This window comes from Hypanus sabinus, chromosome 31, assembly GCF_030144855.1.
Source record: "Hypanus sabinus isolate sHypSab1 chromosome 31, sHypSab1.hap1, whole genome shotgun sequence".
Classification (NCBI taxonomy): domain Eukaryota; kingdom Metazoa; phylum Chordata; class Chondrichthyes; order Myliobatiformes; family Dasyatidae; genus Hypanus; species Hypanus sabinus.
Window position 1 is genome coordinate 3,396,528 of NC_082736.1, and position 20,511 is coordinate 3,417,038.

The 20,511-nt window shown below is 46.8% G+C and overlaps 1 protein-coding gene across 3 annotated transcripts in view; it reads left to right on the forward strand.

The window, feature by feature from the left end:
* The window catches only part of LOC132383649 (membrane-anchored junction protein), a 91,389-nt gene that overhangs the window by 63,777 nt on the left and 7,101 nt on the right, over nucleotides 1–20,511 (forward strand). For all 3 annotated transcript variants that reach the window (XM_059954844.1, XM_059954845.1, XM_059954843.1), the window contains exons 7-10: nucleotides 234–334; nucleotides 4,518–4,593; nucleotides 10,787–10,853; nucleotides 16,370–16,475. In XM_059954844.1, coding sequence (XP_059810827.1) covers nucleotides 234–334; nucleotides 4,518–4,593; nucleotides 10,787–10,853; nucleotides 16,370–16,475 — 350 coding nt within the window. The remainder of the gene's footprint in view (nucleotides 1–233; nucleotides 335–4,517; nucleotides 4,594–10,786; nucleotides 10,854–16,369; nucleotides 16,476–20,511) is intronic.

Here is a 20,511-nt window from a genome sequence, read left to right on the forward strand (position 1 = left end):
GCACATGACTAGATGGGCCAAAGGCCTGTTTCCCTGCTGTGGTGTTCTCTGGCTGACTCTGTCAGGATAATGGCCTGGTTTTTCTCTCATTAACTCCTGGCTCTTGGAATATCTTTCTGTGCTTTGCAAAGCCCACCCCCTCCCCAACTTTTTCTGCTGTAGGTACATCTTGTTTAAATAGCTCAAAATGCAGAGGTGGCTCTGTGTTTGAACTGCTTGCTTTCATTTTGCAGAGCCTTGCTGAGAATCTGACTGGAGGGGCGGTGGCCACAGTAGCGAATGGAGCAAAGAAGAAGGAAGTAGGGAGGTCACAGTTGCCACGGAGTAGAAAAAGGTTAGTGACCCTGAAATCAGAGCAGAGAACGAGGCCATTCAGCCCATCCTGACCATTCAAGTCCAATCTCTGGTGCATGAGCCCACTTTGTATACAATCTGCAAACAGGACGAGCAATCTCTTCCAGAACCCTGACCCCGTTTCTAATCCCATTGTGAAAGAGTTCTCGTTACATCTGGCAAAATATCAATAACTTGCATTTGTAAAATGTCTGAAGGCACTTCACCTCCTTGTTTAACAGAATACTTAAACAGGCACATTGAATGTCAGAGAAATGTATACAATATCCATCCTGAAATTCTTTTTCTTCACAAACATCCACGAAAACAGAGGAGTGCCCCAAAGAATGAATGACAGTTAGATGTTAGAACCCTGAAGCACCACCCCCGGCTTAGAGAGAGCAGTGCGAGGCAGTGAATGTTTCAATTCATAAAATTCAAAGTTTGAAGTAAGTTTATTATCAATGTGGTGTATGTTAACATGTACCACCTTGAGATTTATTTATTTATTGAGATGCAGTGAGGGACAGCCCTTCCGACCCTTTGAGCTGTGCCAATGAGCAATCCCCTGATCTACCCCTAGCCTAACCGTGGGAGAATTTACGGTGACCAGTTAACCTACGAACCGAAACATCTTTGTGCTGTGGGAGGGAACTAGAGGAGGGCGGACAAACTCCTAACAGGCAAGGGCAGGAATTGAAACTGGGTTGCCTGCTGTAACTACTCTACTACACTACCGTGACCTGTCTGTCACAGTCGAACAGTGAACTGGAGTAGAATCAATGAACAACCACGCAAAAACGAGGAGTAGCAACCAACCAACGTGCAAAGGAAGATAATCTGTGCAAATACAAAAAAAAAAGCACCCCGAATAATCAATGAATGAATAATATTGAGCTCACGAGCTGTGAGTGAGAGTGAGTCTGTAGGTTGTGGAATTGAGTAAAGTCACCCACGCTGGTTCAGGAGCCCGACAGTTCTGAACCTGGAGATGTGGGACCTCAGGCTTCTGTGCCCGCTTCCTGAAGGCAGCGGCAAGACGGGAGCATGCTTTTAGTTCCGCCATGAAGGGCAGCAACAGGCTTCCTCTTGCCTCAGTGGAGATGAGCAGCCAGGGGTAAAAGGTGGCAACTTCGTCCAGATGTTGGGAGGCGGCCATTTTAGAATCCAAACCTGAGCTGGGTTTATTTTCACTGAAGTGAAACCTGCTGCTCTCTGGCAGCAGGACAGTGCCACACAAATAAGTTACCGAAAGAACTATAGAAAAAATAAATAGTGCATCGAGAGAACAAACTAGTGAGGTACAGCACTGTGCAAAAGTCTTATTCACATATATTGTATATAGCTAGAGTGCCCAAGACTTCTGCACAGGACTGTAGTAATTTTATGTATTGCACTATACCGCTGCCACATAAAAACAAAATTTCATGACATTTCATGATCAATCACCTTCTGTCATGATCAATGAACCAATTGTTTGGAATCAGATGGCCTTCCCTGGTGTCTGTACCCATCCCTGTCACTCCTTCCCTGCCCCCTGTCCCACACCCCTCCCGCGGTGCCCCACCCTCACCATTCCCAACATCCTTTGCTCCCACCAGATTTACAAACTCACTCTCCGCTCCACGGTGACAAATACAGTACTGTGCAAAAGTCTTGGGCACATACAAAGGTGCCGAAGATATTTGCACTGTAACCATATAACAACTACAGCATGGAAACAGGCCATCTCGGCCCTTCTAGTCCATGCCAAGCGCTTACTCTCACCTAGTCCCACTGACCCGCACTCAGCCCATAACCCTCCACTCCTTTCCTGTCCATATACCTATCCAATTTTACTTTAAATGACAATATCGAACCTGCCTCTACCACTTCTCTGGAAGCTCATTCCACACAGCTACCACTCTCTGAGTAAAGAAGTTCCCCCTTGTATTACCCCTAAACTTTTGCCCCCAACTCTCAACTCATGTCCTCTTGTTTGAATCTCCCCTACTCTCAATGGAAAAAGCCTATTCACGTCAACTCTATCTATCCCCCTAATAATTTTGAATACCTCTATCGTCCCCACTCAAGCTTCTACGCTCCGAAGAATAAAGACTAACTTGTTCAACCTTTCTCTGTAACTTAGTTGCTGAAACCCAGGTAACATTCTAGTAAATCTTCTCTGTACTCTCTCTATTTTGTTGACATCTTTCCTACAATTGTAGTGTTTATGAGTTCATGGACCAATTGGAAATCTGATGGTGGAGGGGAAGAAGTTGTTCCAAAAGCATTGAGTGTGTGAGTTCTGGCTTCTGTACCTCCTCCCCAATGGTAGTAATGAGAAGAGGGCGTGTACCAGATGGTAAGGGTCCTTCTTGAAGACGTTGTCGATGGTGAAGGGGGTTCTCCCCATAATGGAGCTGGCTCTGTCTGCAACTCTCTGCAGCTTTTCTCGGTCCCGTGCTTTGGGGCCTCCATAGCAGAATGCTCTCCACGGTACATCTGTAGAAATTTGCGTGAGTCTTTGTGCCTCAAGCTCCTAATGACGTGTTGCCACTAACGTGCCTTCTTCCTGACTGCATTGATATGTTAGGCCCAGGATAGATCCTCAGCGATGTTAACACCAGGAACCTGAAACTGCTCAGCCTTTCCACTGCTGACACCTCGATGAGGACTGGTGTGTGCTCCCTCGACTTCCCCTTCCTGAGGTCCACAATCAATTCCTTATTTTTACTGATGTTGAGCGTCAGGTTGTTGTTGTGACACCACTCGACCAGCCGATCTGCCTCTGCCAACGGCAGTTGTACCATTGGCAAATTTATAGTATGCATTTAATCTGGCCAGACACAGCTAAGCTCTGAACACCACGTCAGATGTTCTTTGGCAGAGTCCCAAACATCGATTAGGAAGGAAGTTTGTGGTTTCTCATCACCTCGAATGGTTGCTCTCGGCAACCATCCAGATTGGGGAGTGTGCAGTGCGGGTGGGCAGTATGTATAGCAGAGACAAGATGTAGCAGAGGTACCAGCAAACAACACGACCAACAGCAATGTCCTGCTGACAGTACGCAAAACTACTTATTTTATTGTGATCTACATTTTAATGGTAGGTTTGAAGCCAGTTAAGCGATCTGATGCCTTGCTCTCTCTGAGGGAGTTCGGTGAGGTTTGCGGAGGAGTGTACGGCCAGAAGCCTGGAGACGGACCACGAGCCCACGATCGACTCCATTGCCTCTCTCTGAGGGAGTTCGGTGAGGTTTGGGGAGGAGTGTATGGCCAGAAGCCTGGAGACGGACCACGAGCCCACGATCGACTCCATTGCCTCTCTCTGAGGGAGTTCGGTGAGGTTTGCGGAGGAGTGTACGGATCCGAAAAGATATCATGTTGAACAAATGGAATAGAGGAGTCAATAAAAATTGAAACTCCTTTTACTTTGGCGTTCGAATTTGCATGATACTGTTGACCCCGCCGAAACCTAAAAAAGCGAAATTTGTCCTCCTTCCTCACATGAGTTTCTTGTACAAAAATGATATGAGCATTAAGTCTTTGGAATACTTTGAAAATCTTCTTTCGTTTAATCGGATGATTAAAACCCTGATTGGGATGTTGAGGACATCTCGTTTACTGATCATTACAGAAAGTCTCTCTGGTGCTTCCCACTCCCTCCCCTCTCCCTTCCGCTTTTCCCAACCATGATTCCCCTCTCCCTGCCCCCTTCCCACTCTCAGTCCACAACAGAGACCCAGATCAGAATCAGGTTTATCATCACTCACACACGTCAGGAAATTTGTTTTTTTTTGACTCAGCAGTACAGTGCAATACATGAAATTACGACAGTACTGTGCAGAAGTCTTAGGCACCCTAGCTATATACATGTGCCTGAGACTTTAACACAGTGCTGTATGTCTGGGGTTAGCGTCCCTCTGAGTCTTGTCTGGTCATAGAGCACTACAATACATATACAGGCCCTTCAGACCAGCTAGTCGGTGCCGTGCTACAGTGCTGCTGCGTCCCATTGTTCCTGCGGTGCTGTTTTGTCTGAGTGACGTTCTGGTCTAACGTTGTTACGTTGGCGACCGCGCAATAGGGTCCCCGTAGCCTCGAATCCTGACGCAGTTACTTTCCCCGTCTGCAGGGGGTTGCACCCCAAACAGAAGGAAGGGGGAGGGGCAATAAATCTCTGATTCTTGTTTATTTTGAAAGGGCGCGGAGTGCCACTGACATCAACGATAAAGAGTACACGAACGACTCAAGCAAGGCAGACAACAAGAAGAGACAGGTGAGCCTGCGTTTTCACTAATCCCTGCAGCAAAGCACGGTGAGGGGTGATTTGATAGAGGTGTACAAGATGACAAAAGGTATCGATTGAGTGGGCAGCCAGAAACTTTCTCCCAGTGCTGTGATTATAAAGTGATTGGAGGAAAGTATAGGGGGATTTTTCAGAGGTGCAGAGTTCTGAAAAATATATAGACAGGGTGCCTGAGACTGTTGCACAGGACTGCAGTAATTTTATGTATCGCACTGTACTGCTGCAAAAAAAGCGAAAGAAATTTCCTGACATATGTGAGTGATGATAAACCTGATTCTGATCTGGGTCTCTATTGTGGACTGAGAGTGGGAAGGGGGCAGGGAGAGGGGAATCATGGTTGGGGAGAGGGGAGGGAGCGGGAACCACCAGAGAGACATTCTGTAATGATCAATAAACCAATTGTTTGGAATCAAATGACCTTGCCTGGTGTCTCAGGGCTGGGTGTGTCTGTACCCGCCCCTGACACTCCTTCTCTGCCCCTGTCCCACACCCCTCCCGCGGCGCCCCACCCTCACCATTCCCAACATCCTTTGTTCCTGCCAGATTTGCAAACTCGCTCTCCGCTCCACGTTGACCCTAGTGATATATATGTGCCTGAGACATTTGCATCGTACTGTTTAGTACAATAACAGGCCCTTCCGGCCCAACGAGCCTGCGCTGCCCAGTTACACCCACGTGACCAGTTAACCTTCTGACTCGTAAGTCTTTGAGATGGGGGAGGAATCACACAGTCACGGGAAGGATGTACAAATTCCTTACAGACAGTGATAGGAATTGAACCCGGGTCACTGGCACTGTAAACTACTACATTGCCCATCCACTCCTCAAACCCTCTTACCCCTTACCTTAAACCTGCCTGTAGACACTTCCACAGTGGGGGGAGGTTTGCTACTGTCTCACCACTAAACCTCTACCACTCCAAGGAAAACAAATCCAGCTTTTCCAGTCTCTCCTCATAACTCTCCATCTGTACACAGTGGTCCAGCCGGTGTTGTACCACATCCCTCCAGCTCTCATATTCTGTTAACAAGAGATTCTGCAGGTGCTGGCAATCCAGAGCAATGCACACAAAATGCTGGAGGAACTCAGCAGGTTAGGCCGCATGTAAGGAGGGGATTAAACTGTCAACATTTCGGGCCAAGACCTTGATGAAGGGTCTCCATAGATACTGCCTGACCTGCTGAGTTCCTCCAACATTTTGTGCGTTACTCATATTCTTTGATGTGTCAAGGTGGAGATACGTCTCTACCAAAGGAGGTGTAAGGTGCTCCTTCCCTCCGTTAGCCTGCCTGTCACCCTTGGGCAAGGTGTAGCTCCTGCTTAGCCCCCGATCAGGGTGAGGTGAAGCCGTGGGAGCAGGTGGTGGATGGTCGTACGAGCAGCCGGTGCAGATCACAAGTCCTGGTTATGTGACCACTGACGCCAGACAGACAATCTCTGATGAGTATCGATAATGGCTGGGGTCACCCGTCTTGTAAAGACACGGCCCAGAAGACAGCAATGGTAAACCACTTCTGTAGAAGTGGTTTACACTTTTTACACTTCTGTAAAAAATTATGCTGAGAACAATCATGGCCATGGACCATGTTCACCCACTTCATACGACACGACACATAATGGTGTTGAAGACTCATATTCTGTTTCCCAGCCAGGTACCCATTCCTGATGAAGGGTCTTGACTATCTAATCCCCTCCATAAATGCTGCCCAACCTGCTGAAGCCCTCTGGTACCTTTTGTATGATTTCTAGCATCGATAGTCCTTGCATCTAGGCCAGAGGTCGGCAACCTGCGGCTCTGGAGCCGCATGCGACTCTTTCATCTCTGTGATGCGGCTCCCCGTGGTTTGTTAGCTTTTGAAATGTAATTCGAAATTTGAAGATTATGGTGATCTTGTACAATCTGAAAACTTTGTGGAGACACCGTTTCCTGGCACATCCGAACCGGCTCACAATTAGCCACCGTTCCGGCTAAGGGAGATAGCCTACGGGGGTTTGTGAGTACGTGTCTTTTGGAGCATCCGCGCCCACGGGGACGGGTTGAGGGAGGCTTTAAAGCAAGGCTGTTTAGTTCGAATAAAGTTACCTTTGACTGCAGTCTTTATTTTAGCGCTGCGTGTAGCGCTACACCGCTACAACGTGTTTTTTTATCACTATTAATATACATCACCACTGCCAATGCCTGACACCCGCCAGTGCGCGCTTTCTTTTAATTCTTCGATCCAAGGTAGGCTAACTATGGAGTAACCTTCAACCCAACGTCTTTTTTTTGGAGTTCAAAATGTTTTTGTTGCATGCAGAAATGTACTTTCGTTTTCTCTGCAGGAGTTCATCAATTTCATAAATGCAACACATTATAGTTTGTTTATACATAGCATAAAGGCAAAAAAAAACCCGTTGTATGCAGTGTTATTTCATTTTGTGGCTCCCAGTGTTTTCTTTTCTGTGGGAAATGGGTCCATATTGGCTCTTTCAGTGGTAAACGTTGCCGACCCCTGATCTAGGCTCTAGAGTATCTGATGTGCATTCTTCATGACATTATTTTAGCCTGTACTGCCACCTTCAGGTGCACCTGGATCTGTACACCGAGATCCCACCATTCCCCTGTGCTCGTTCAAGCCCATCTATTCATCCTGTATGTCCCGTTCTGGCTGTGCTCTCACCACACTTCCCAGGGTTAAAGTCCACCGCCCCTCATTCGGCCCATCTTACTGACTGGTTAGTAAACTGCAAGAGGGGCAACACACACAAGATGCTGGAGGAACCCAACAGGTCAGGCAGCATCTATAGAGGGGAATTTTCCCTCACATCACCACCCGCACACTAAGGGGAGCTGTTTTCAGTGATCAATTGACCCACCGACCCTGCATGTCGTCAGGTTGTGGGAGGAGAGGGGAGCACTTGGGGGAAATCCTCGGAATCATGGGGCGAATGTGGCAACACGGACAAGGCTCGAGGCTGGATTCTGATGTTTTTAATCCAAGGCTTTTTCGGAAGTCGGGAAAGGGGCGCAAATTTTTTGCTTTAGAATCGATAGTAGAGCAAAGAGAATTGGAAATGTACATAGCGATGCAAAAGTCTAGTAGGGTGTTTAGCTGACAAACCTTCCGTCACCAGCGAAGGTGATGACATCATCAGTGAGTATTGTTTCTGCCGAGTTTAGATCAGTCGGATTCATTGTTCTGATTGGTTGGCTGTCATACCAGCCGCTTGGTCCCAGCCAATTGGATCCGCTGGCCCACATCCCTGGTTATCGGTCATAATAGGAGCATTGGGTCCTCGGGTGTCCTCAGCTCACCCCTCAGCCCTAAGCCAATCAGAACGACTTCGACCAATATAAACGTGAGCACTCGGCAGAAGCTACACTCAACTGTGCACTGACGAGGTCAGCTCGCCTGATGGCGAAGCATTTGCGACCTAACCTTCAAGCTCAACAAACAAGCAAGCAGCCAACCCGAGCTAGCAATCTCCTCTTTCATTTCAAACAGCATCAGGTTTATTATCACTGCGTGTGACGTGAAGTGACTAACAGATAAAGATTAATGATTAACGATGGCAGGGCAATGTGTTCAGCTCGTTTTATACCACAGATAAGAAGCATTCCATTCAAATAGGTAGATAAGAGTCAACGAATCAGATAGCCCTTATTCAAATAATGCAATACCAGGAGAAGTCAGGTTGAAATCGGCAAGGGTGTGCCTCCTGCCTGCGTTTGACCTCCCCCCATCGCTCACTGCTGCCGGGGGAAGGTGAGGAGTCTTGGGTCCCACGCTACAGTGTTTGATTGGTTCAGCTCGTGGCTCATTTCTGGTTAATCTTTTTCTTTGCTAGTTTGCATGATTTGATTGTAATGCTTCCGAGTGGACTGGCTCTGTGGCCTGTGGTCAATGAACGACACTCTCCTCGATTGCTTCAAGGGCTGTGTGATTCGATGTTTCACGTCCTGCGCGGTACTTGCTTTCTTTTGCCACGTGTGCAATTTGTTCTTTTCTCTTTGAACGGGTTCCATGGTGCTTTATCTGGTGGTTGCCTGAGGGAGGACGAATCTCAGAGTTATAGACTATATACGTGCTCTGATAATAAATGTACTTTGAGCAAACCTCTTTGGAAGACCAACAGGCTGGTGCAGCAAAGGGTTAGGAGTGCAAACGGTAAGTTAGCCACGGGGAGGTTCCTTTCTCACTTGCAGAGGGCCTGGAGTGAACACAGCAGGCTGCAGATGCTGGAGGAACGGCACAGGTCGGGCAGCATCTGTTGGGAGGAAGGGATGTGTCATCTCCACCCAAAACATCGACAGTTCCTTCCCACCCCCAGCTGCTGCCGTCCTGCCGAGTAACTCCAGCAGGGTGCTGGTCGCTCCCGAGGTATTGTCTCCTTAACTAAGGGAGGAAGTAGAGTGCTTGCCAAAGGGGAGGCTTTGCAAAGAGCACGGCAGCAGATTGGGATCATGTCAGCTGTCACCGAAACTTGCTGAGTTTTTGAAAGGTGTGGCGGGCTGTGTGCAAGAAGGTTGCTTTGACATAAATCTGGAAGCAACACCCACAAAATGCTGGAGGAACTCAGCAGGTCAGGGAGCATCCATGCAGAGGAATAGGCAATCGACGTTTCGGGCCAAGACCCTTCATCAGGACCGGAAAGGAAGGGGGCAGAAGCTAGAATGGGGGGTGTGGAATACACCCTGGCCAGGTGATAGGTGAGACCAGGTGGGGGAATGAAGTGAGAAGCTGGGACGTGATATGTGGAGGAGTAGAGAATGAATGTGATAGCAGTAGACCAAGGGTACAGTGTGAGAGGGGGAGAACCAGAGGGAGATGAAGGACAGGTCATGAAGGCCGGAGAGGAGAAGGGAAGGGGCAAGGGGGTAACTGGAAGGGGGAGTGGCAAAAGGGGATGAGGGAAGTTAAATGAAATCTATGTTGATGCCATCAGGTTGGAGGCTCTCCAGCCAGAACATGAGATGTTACTCCCCTAACTTCAGTCCGATGAGCCAAGGACAAGAGGGTGTGGCTCGATAATTAACAGGCTGAATCTGGAATTTCCAATTCTGGCTACCTCTGGAAGCTGATCGATAGACAGAGAACTGATAGATTTGGGGCACTAAAGGAATCGAGGGGTTTGGGTATGACACTGAGACATATAGCACTATGCAAAGGTTTTAGGTGCGCGCGTGAGCGAGCGCACGCACACACACACACACACACGCACACACACACTCTTACACACGCACACTCACTCACTCACACACACACACTCACTCTGTTTCACACACACACACACTCACTCTCTCTCTCACACACACACACACACATATATCTAAGTACTGTAGTAATTTTATATATTGCACTGTACTGCTGCTGTAAAAACAAATTTAATGACATGTAGGTGTCAGTCCAGGCTCTGTTATTGAGGAGTCTGATAGCTTGGGGGAAGAAACTGTTACACAGTCTGGTTGGGAGAGCCTGAATGCTTTGGTGCCTTTTCCCAGACGGCAGGAGGGAGAAGAGTTTGTATGAGGGGTGCGTGGGGTCCTTCATAATGCTGTTTGCTTTGCGGATGCAGCGTGTAGTGTAAATGTTCGTAATGGTGGGAAGAGACCCCGATGATCTTCTCAGCTGACCTCACTATCCACTGCAGGGTCTTGCGATCCGAGATGGTGCAACTTCCGAACCAGGCAGTGATGCAGCTGTAGAATGTGATGAAGATGGGGGGTGGGAGATGGACTTTCCTCAGCCTTCACAGAAAGTAGAGACGCTGCTGGGCTTTCTTTGCTATGGAGCTGGTGTTGAGGGACCAGGTGAGATTCTCCGCCAGGTGAACAACAAGAAATTTGGTGCTCTTTACGATCTCTACCGAGGAGCCGTCGATGTTCAGCGGGGAGTGGTCGCTCCATGCCCTCCTGAAGTCAACAACCATCTCTTTTGTTTTGTTCACATTCAGAGACAGGTTGTTGGCTCTGCACCAGTCCGTTAGCCGCTGCACCTCCTCTCTGTAAGCTGACTCGTCGTTCTTGCTGATGAGACCCACCATGGTTCTATTGTATTTCTTTATTCTACTGTGAATACCTGAAGCAAAATGAATCTCAGGATACACAGTGACATAATACTTGCATTTTTAACTTTAAACTGAAATAATGTACTAACATGAAAACATTTTATTTTATATCCAGAAACAGGTGAAGAGACCAGACCAAATCATCACTGCATGTGGCAGGCAGGCCAGCTCTACTGTGTCCGGTTGGTATGACCAGAGTATGGTGCTCAGAATTGTTCCAGTTATTTAGCTATCCACCCATTTATTTACCTGTTTATTTATTGAGATAAGACATAGGAGGAGCATGAGGCCATTTGGCTGGTCGAGTCTGTTCCATTTAATCATGGCTGATCTATTTTTCCCCTCCTCAGCCCCATTCCCCAGCCTTCTACCCATAACTTTTGATGCCATATCCAATCAAGAACCTATCAAGTTCTGCCTTAAATACACCCAACGACCTGGCCTCCACAGCTGCCTGTGGTAATAAATTCCACAAATTCAACATCCTCTGGCTAAAGAAATCTCTCAGCATCACTTTTAAACGGACACCCCTCTATCCTGAGGCTGTGCCCTCTTGTCCTAGACTCTCCCACGATGGAAAACATCCTTACCACATCTACTCTATGTAATCCTTTCAACGTTCAAAAGGTTTCAATGAGAATCCCCCCCCCCCCATTATCTTTTTAAATTCCAGCGAGTACAGACCCAGAGCCATCAAATGTTCCTTGTATGATACCCTTTCATCCTCAGAATCATCCCTGTGAATCTCCTCGGAACCTTCTCCAATGCCAGCACATCGTTTCTAAGATGAGGGGCCCAAAACCGTTCAGAATATTCAAGGTGAGGCGTCACCAGTGACTTATAAAACCTCAGCATCACATCCCTGCTCTTGTATTCTACACCTCTTGAAATGAATGCTAACAGTGTGCTTGCCTTCCTCACCACCAACTGAACCCTCAAGTTAACCTTTAGGCTGTCCTGCACAAGGACTGCCAATCCCTCTGCATCTCGTTAGATTTTCTCCCTATTAGTCTGCACATTCATTTCTACCACCAAAGTGCCTATCTGCTTCTTCTACACGACCTGTCCCTCCACCAAACGTGGCAACAAAGCCATCTATTCCATCGTCTAAGCCATTGACATACAGCATGAAAAGAAGCAGTCCCAACCTGCTGAACACCACTAGTCACCGGCAGCCAAAGGATCCTTTTATTCCCACTCGCTGCCTCCTACCAATCAGCTAATGCTCTAACCATCTTAGTAACTTTCCTGTAATCCCATGGGCTCTTAATTTGGTAAGCAGCTTCATGTATGGCACCTTGTCAAAGACCTTCTGAAAATCCAAATATACAACAGCCACTACATCCCTTTTACCTATCTTACATGTAATCTCCTCAAAGAATTCCAACTGGTTCGTCAGGAAAGGTTTTAGGGAATTCTGCATTCCGTGAACTTTCCCTGACTTTGTACTATCTTGTCTTCAGTCACCAAGTATTCCATAATCTCATCCTAAACAAATGACTCCAGCATCTTCCCAACCACTGACATCAGGCTAATTGGTCTATAATTTACCTTCTGCTGCATTCTTCCTTTCTTAAAGAGTGGAGTAACATTTGCAATCTTCCAGTCCTCTGGCAACATGCCTGAGTCCAGTGACTTTTGTAAGATCATTTCTAATGCCTCCACAATCTCTACCGCTACCTCCTTCAGCACCCTAGGGTGCAGTTCATTTGGTCTGGGTGCCTTAGGTACCCTGATCTTTCAGCTTTTTGAGTATCTTCGCCTTTGTAATAGGAACTGCACCCACTTCCCTCACACTCTTCAACATCTGGCACACTGCTCGTGTCCTCCACAGTGAAGACTGATGCAAAATACTCATTTAGTTCATCAGCCATCTCCTTGTCCCCGATGCTATTTCTCCAGCCTCATTTTCTAGCGGTTCTGTATGCACTCACATCTCTCTTTCATTTTTTACATACTTGAAAAAGCTTTTACTACCTGTTTTGATATTGTTTGCCAGCTAGCTTTCACATTTCATTTTTTTTCCCCTCCTAATGATTCTTTTAGTTGCTCTCTGTAGGGTTTTAAAAGCTTCCCCGTCCGATGTCTTCCCACTAATTTTTTTTCCCCTCCTAATGATTCTTTTACTTGCTCTCTGTAGGGTTTTAAAAGCTTCCCACTAATGTCTTCCCACTAATTTTTGCTGTGTTGTACACCCTCTCTTGTGCTTTGACTTCCCTTGTCAGCCCTGGTTGTACTATTTTGCAATCTGAGTATTTCTTCATCTTTAGACCACACATCTATCCTGGACCCTCTTCATTTTTCCAAGAAACTCACTCTATTGCTGCTCTGCTGTCATCCCTGCCAGCACCTCCTTCCAATCTGTTTTGGCCAAATCCTCTCTCGTAACACTGTTACTCCACTGAAATTCTACCACATCGGTCTTTACATTCATCCAATCAAATTTCAAGTTGAACTCAATCATATTGAGATCACTGACTCCTAAGGATTCCTTTACCTTCAGCTCCCTAATCGCCTTCGGTTCATTACATAACACCCAATCCAGTATAGCTGATTTCCTCGTAGGCTCAACGACAAACTGCTCTGAAAAGCCGTCTCTTAGGCATTCAACAAACTTGCTCTCTCAGGATCCATTTCCAGCGGGATACAGCGTGGAATTGGCCCTTCCAGCCCCCCAAAACACACCGCCCAACAATCCACTGACTTAATCATTGCCTGATCATGGGACAATTTACAGTGACCAATTAACCTACAACCTGAGGAAACCCACACGGTCACAGGGAGAATGCGTGGACTCCTTATAGACAGCGGTGGGAATTGAACCCGGGTTGCCTGTACTGTAAAGTGTTACGTTAACCTCTATGCTACCATGTCATCTTATAAGGACACAATCAGTACCTAACCTACCCCTACCCATTTTGTTAACGCCTGTATTAATAGATAGCCTCACAGGTCCCTTAAGCATTCTTACAAAAATTAACTTCGAGAAGATTGAATCCTTTTTGAGAAAGTTTCAAACAGTGTCTAAAAAAGGCACAACAGTGCAGAGGGTAAAGAGTTATCTGTCTCTTTTGGAGTATCTCTGTTGCAAACTGTTGGCTGCTACTAATTTATTATACACAAAAGGTATTAAAGTATCCTTGCGACCAAACCACTCTGTATTAAATTGTACAGTGCAATACCTCTTTTCCCACTTTTATGACGTTGAACAGACCTCAGTATGATAAAATAGATTCTTAACCTCACACTCTACAGTACCGTACAAAAGTCACAGGCACATATGCATCACTGGGATGCCTGAGACATTTGCACAGTACTGTATTTGTCAACGTGGAGCAGAGAGTGAGTTTGTAAATCTGGTGGGAGCAAAGGATGTTGGGAATGGTGAGGGTGGGGCGCCACGGGAGAGGTGTGGGACAGGGGGCAGAGAAGGAGTTTTGGCAGGGGAAGCACCAGGCAGGGTTATTTGATTGGTTTATTGATCATTACAGAATGTCTCTCTGGTGCTGCCTGCTCCCTCCCCTCTCCCTTCCCCTTTTCCCAACCATGATTCCCCTCTCCCTGCCCCCTTCCCACTCTCAGTCCACAATAGAGACCCAGATCAGAATCAGGTTTATCATCACTCACATATATCACGATTTTGATTTTTTTGTGGTGGTAGCAGTGTTCCCTCTAAGGTGTGTACATATGTGTGCACACACAAATCTTTTGCAACTAGTGCACAAAGGAATTTAAACTGCACATGAAAGGTTGTCACCCTCTACCTCGTTGGCATGTTAAGTATATTTCACAATCATACACCATCACATTCCCTTTTCCGGTTTCTGATACAGACGGTGTTGACAACGTGGAGTTTGTGATGATTTGTCTGCAGATTTTAGAACTTGCTTATTTATACTGTTTTTATTGAAGAAATTATTCAGTGTGCACATATTGTAGTCTCCGGGCAAAATATTGCACAGTACAAGATTTTTGCGCACACTGGTCATTAGAAATTAGAGGGAACATTGGGCAGCAGTACAGTGTAATACATGAATTTACTACAGTAGTGTGCAAAATTCTCAGACACACTAGCCTTAGACTTTTGCACAGCTCATTGTCTACCTGCATTGCACTCTCTCTGCAGAGTCTCTGCAGAATTTATTCTGTTACGGTTCTGCACTGTCTGATCTGTGTGAAAAAAACGCAAGACAGGCTTCTCTACATCTGGGTACCCCTGTGCAGTGGGGTAGAGAGGGTTAAAAGAAAGGGCAGAATTTCTGACTGGGATCAAATTGGTCATGAGCAGGGAGCAGCCGATGACAGCTGGGCGGGCAGTTGTCCCACCAGACCTTCTGTGGGCCATTCAGCTCACTCAGAGGCTCTCGAGGCAGCTGGGAACGATACCAGACCTGGGGGAAATACCCCTGGGGGAAATACCTGCAAGCTATCAGACACACACTCAGACTTCTGAAAGGTCCTCACTATTCCTCTTTTGCTCTCTCTATCCATCATCTATTGCTTTCTTTTTGTTTATTATTGTAATTTTTATGCCTTGCACTGTACTGCTGCCACAAATCCACAAATTTCACAACATGCAATACCATGCAAAAGTCTCAGACACACTTATGTAGTTGGGGTGCTTGAGTTTTGCAGAGTAACGTAGTAATTTTATGTATTGAACTGTACTGCTGTCACAAAAAAAAACAAATTCCCTGACGTGTGTGAGTGATGATAAACCTGATTCTGATCTGGGTCTCTGTTGTGGACTGAGAGTGGGAAGGGGGCAGGGAGAGGGGAATCATGGTTAGGAAAAGGGGAAGGGAGAGGGGAGGGAGTGGGAAGCACCAGAGAGACATTCTGTGTCTCAGGGCTGGGTGTGTCTGTACCTGTACCCCCCCCCCACCCTTTTCCTGACACTCCTCCTCTGCCCCCTGTCCCACACCCCTCCTGCAGTGCTGCGCCCTCCCCATTCCCAACATCCCTTGCTCCCGCCAGATTTACAAACTCACCCTCCGTTCCACCCAGCTATACATATACTGTATGCCTAAGACAGCATAGTGCTGTGTGTCAGCGATACTAAACCTGATTCTAAAACACTGGGTGCACCTCGAGGCTGCCTCCTGCCAGGCACGTGCTGAATCCCGAGAATCTTTACTTCGTATTCCACACCAAATCACATGGAAGCCGGCTGGGGCATCACAACTATGCTGGCTGTCAGAGCAATTCTATCAGCAGGCATTTGCGGGGAGAGCACTGAGAGGAGTGAGGTAGCATATCTTGATTAGATGATTTTATTTAGAGATAGAGCCCAAAATTGACCCTTTTGGCCTTTCAGCTGTGCTGTCAGCAACCCCCAATTTAACCCTAGCCCTGATCACAGGACAACGTACAATGACCATAAGAGACAGGAGCAAAAAAGGGCCATTTGGCCCATCATGCCTGCCCTGCCATTTCATCATGGCTAAGTAAGGGCCCAGTACATCTTTGGACTGTGGGAGAAAACCCATGCATTCCATAGGGTGGACGTCCAGAGACCCCTTACAGAGGACGTTAGAACTGAACTTCGAGCTCTAACACCTCCCCCCTTCACCAAGCTGTGGTAGTGTCCCCGCTAACTGCTCTGCTACTGTGGGGCCATGCATTATGCACCGATATATCCGTGTGGGGAGGCTTACCTTTCAGCAAACCAGTTATCGGCCTTTCCCTTTCTCCCCAGATGGGACTCCTGATGCCGTGGTCCTTTCCAATGACAGAGACTGCAGGCAGCCAAAGCCCGACCCGCTGAAGGCCATCGTGGTAGGAATCTTCAGGCTTTTAAGCAGGTGACCAACTAATGCCGTTGCTGTTTAGTTATTCCTGGTGTTTTAAACTCTTCGATTGTTTATTGGGAGCTACAGTACTCTTCAAGATTCTGAGGCACCCGTTTCATATAAATACACACACACAAAACACACAAATACATACACATACATCATGACATCATGTTAGGCTAGGGTTTATATATATATGTATGTGTGTGTGTGCCTAAGACTTTTGCACAGTACTGTAGTAATTTTATGTATTGCACTGTAATGCTGCTGGAAAAAAAACAAATTTCATGACATATGTGAGTGATGAAAAATCTGATTCTGGTCTGGGTCTCTATTGTAGACTGGGATTGGGAAGGGGAGGGGGCAGGGACAAAGAAACTGTCACACTTGATAGGTCCTATTGGAAGAGGACAGCGAGGCTTGAGAGGAAGTGCGGCGGCGGCCATTTTCAAATTGTCCAATTGCTTCTCAGATCGGAGTTCTGAGAGGCGGGACTGCGCAGGCGCGTGAAGGAGGCCCGGGAAGGAGGGAAGATATATAAAGATCGCGGGCAGCTTCGTTTGCGGGCAGCTTCGTTTGCAGGCAGCGGAGTGCGCCGGGCGCAGAGTGTAGGGCTTGGGCTCAGAGGGCTTAGGCGGAAGAGGGCACAGTAGGCTTATCTTTTAGTTCTTGTATTTTCAGTTATTTGGGAGGTATGAGTGTGAGGGCAGCTTGTTGTTCTCGGTGTCAGATGTGGGAGATCCTGGAGTCTCCGAGCCTCCCGGACGTCCACATCTGCGCCAGGTGCGCCGAACTGCAGCTCCTGAGGGACCGAGTTAGGGAACTGGAGCTGCAGTTCGATGACCTTCGCCTGGTCAGGGAGAGTGAGGAGGTGATAGAGAGGAGTTACAGGCAGGTGGTCACTCCGGGACCACGGGAGGCAGATAGGTGGGTTACAGTCAGGAAGGGGAAGAGGCAGGTACTAGAGAGTACCCCAGTGGCTGTACCCCTTGACAATAAGTACTCATGTTTGAGTACTGTTGGGGGGGGACAGCCTACCTGGTGGGAGTGACAGTGGCCGAGCCTCCGGCACAAAGGACGGCCCTGTAGCTCAGAAGGGTAGGGTTAGAAGAAAGAGGTCCATAGTAATAGGGGACTCAATAGTCAGGGGCTCAGACAGGCGTTTCTGTGGAGGTGACCGGGAGTCCCGGATGGTAATTTGCCTCCCTGGTGCCAGGGTTCGGGACGTTTCTGATCACGTCCAAGATATCCTGAAGTGGGAGGGTGAAGATGTTGTGGTACATGTCGGTACCAATGACATAGGAAGGAAAGGGGAAGAGGTCCTGAAACGAGAGTATAGGGAGTTGGGAAGGCAGTTAAGAAGAAGGACCGCAAAGGTAGTAATCCCGGGATTACTGCCTGTGCCACGCGACAGTGAGAGTAGGAATAGAATTAGGTGGAGGATGAATGCGTGGCTGTGGGATTGGAGCAGGGGGCAGGGATTCAAGTTTCTGGATCATTGGGACCTCTTCTGGGGCAGGCGTGACCTGTTCAAGAAGGACGGGTTACACTTGAATCGTGGGGGGACCAATATCCTAGCGGGGAGGTTTGCTAGGGCTACAGGGCGGACTTTAAACTAGTAAGATGGGGGGGCGGGAGACTATTTGAGGAGACTATGGGAGAGGAGGTTAGTTCACCAGTGGAGCAAGTAAATAGACAGTGTGTGAGGGAGGAAAGGCAGGTGATGGAGAAGGGATGCGCTCAGCCCAAAGATGTAGGGGAGAAGAAAGAAAAGGATAATAAATTTGAATGCATTGTTAGGGATGGAAAGAGAGGAGAAGATGGAGAGTATCTTAAATGTATCTATTTTAATGCTAGGAGCATTGTAAGAAAGGTGGATGAGCTTAAAGCGTGGATTGATACCTGGAATTATGATGTTGTAGCTATTAGTGAAACATGGTTGCAGGAAGGGTGTGATTGGCAACTAAATATTCCTGGATTTAGTTGCTTCAGGTGTGATAGAGTAGGAGGGGCCAGAGGAGGAGGCGTTGCATTGCTTGTCCGAGAAAATCTTATGGCGGTGCTTTGGAAAGATAGATTAGAGAGCTCCTCTAGGGAGGCCATTTGGGTGGAATTGAAGAATGGGAAAGGTGCAGTAACACTGATAGGAGTGTATTATAGGCCACCTAATAGGGCGCGTGAGTTGGAAGAGCAAATGTGTAAGGAGATAGCAGATATTTGTAGTAAACACAAGGTGGTGATTGTGGGAGATTTTAATTTTCCACACGTAGACTGGGAAGCTCATTCTGTAAAAGGGCTGGATGGTTTAGAGTTTGTGAAATGTGTGCAGGATAGTTTTTTGCAACAATACATAGAAGTACCGACTAGAGATGGGGCAGTGTTGGATCTCCTGTTAGGGAATGCGATAGGTCAGCTGACAGATGTATGTGTTGGGGAGCACTTCGGGTCCAGTGATCACAATAGCATTAGCTTCAATATAATTATGGAGAAGGACAGGACTGGACCTAGAGTTGAGATTTTTGATTGGAGAAAGGCTAACTTTGAGGGGATGCGAAGGGATTTAGAGAGAGTGGATTGGGTCAAGTTGTTTTATGGGAAGGATGTAATAGAGAAATGGAGGTCATTTAAGGGTGAAATTATGAGGGTACAGAATCTTTATGTTCCTGTTAGGGTGAAAGGAAAGGTTAAAGGTTTGAGAGCACCATGGTTTTCAAGGGATATTAGAAATTTGGTTCAGAAAAAGAGGGATGTCTACAATAGATATAGGCAGCATGGAGTAAAGGAATTGCTCGAGGAATATAAAGAATGTAAAAGGAATCTTAAGAAAGAGATTAGAAAAGCTAAAAGAAGATACGAGGTTGGTTTGGCAAATAAGGTGAAAGTAAATCCGAAAGGTTTCTACAGTTATATTAAAAGCAAGAGGATAGTGAGGGATAAAATTGGCCCCTTAGAGAATCAGAGTGGTCAGCTATGTGTGGAGCTGAGGGAGATGGGAGAGATTTTGAACGATTTCTTCTCTTCGGTATTCACTAAGGAGAAGGATATTGAATTGTCTAAGGTGTGGGAAACAAGTAAGGAAGTTATGGAACTTATGACAATTAAAGAGGTGGAGGTACTGGCGCTTTTATGAAATTTAAAAGAGGATAAATCTCTGGGTCCTGACAGGATATTCCCCAGGACCTTGAGGGAAGTTTGTGTAGAAATAGCAGGAGCTCTGACGGAGATCTTTAATATGTCATTAGAAACTGGGATTGTGCCGGAGGATTGGCGTATTGCTCATGTGGTTCCATTGTTTAAAAAGGGTTCTAGAAGGAAGCCTAGCAATTATAGACCTGTCAGTTTGACATCAGTGGTGGGTAAATTAATGGAAAGTATTCTTAGAGATAGTATTTATAATTATCTGGATAGACAGGATCTGATTAGAAGTAGCCAGCATGGATTTGTGCGTGGAAGGTCATGTTTGACAAACCTTATTGAATTTTTTGAAGAAGTTACGAGGAATGTTGACGAGGGTAAGGCAGTGGATGTAGTCTATATGGACTTCAGCAAAGCCTTTGACAAAGTTCCACATGGAAGGTTAGTTAAGAAGGTTCAGTCGTTAGGTATTAATGCTGGAGTAATAAAATGGATTCAACAGTGGCTAGATGGGAGATGCCAGAGAGTAGTGGTGGATAATTGTTTATCGGGATGGAGGCCGGTGACTGGCGGGGTGCCTCAGGGATCTGTTTTGGGCCCAATGTTGTTTGTAATATACATAAATGATCTGGATGATGGGGTGGTAAATTGGATTAGTAAGTATGCCGATGATACTAAGGTAGGAGGTGTTGTGGATAATGAGGTGGATTTTCAAAGCTTGCAGGGAGATTTATGCCGGTTAGAAGAATGGGCTGAACGTTGGCAGATGGAGTTTAATGCTGAGAAGTGTGAGGTTCTACATTTCGGCAGGAATAATCCAAATAGAACATACAGAGTAAATGGTAGGGCATTGAGGAATGCAGAGGAACAGAGAGATCTAGGAATAACTGTGCATAGTTCCCTGAAAGTGGAG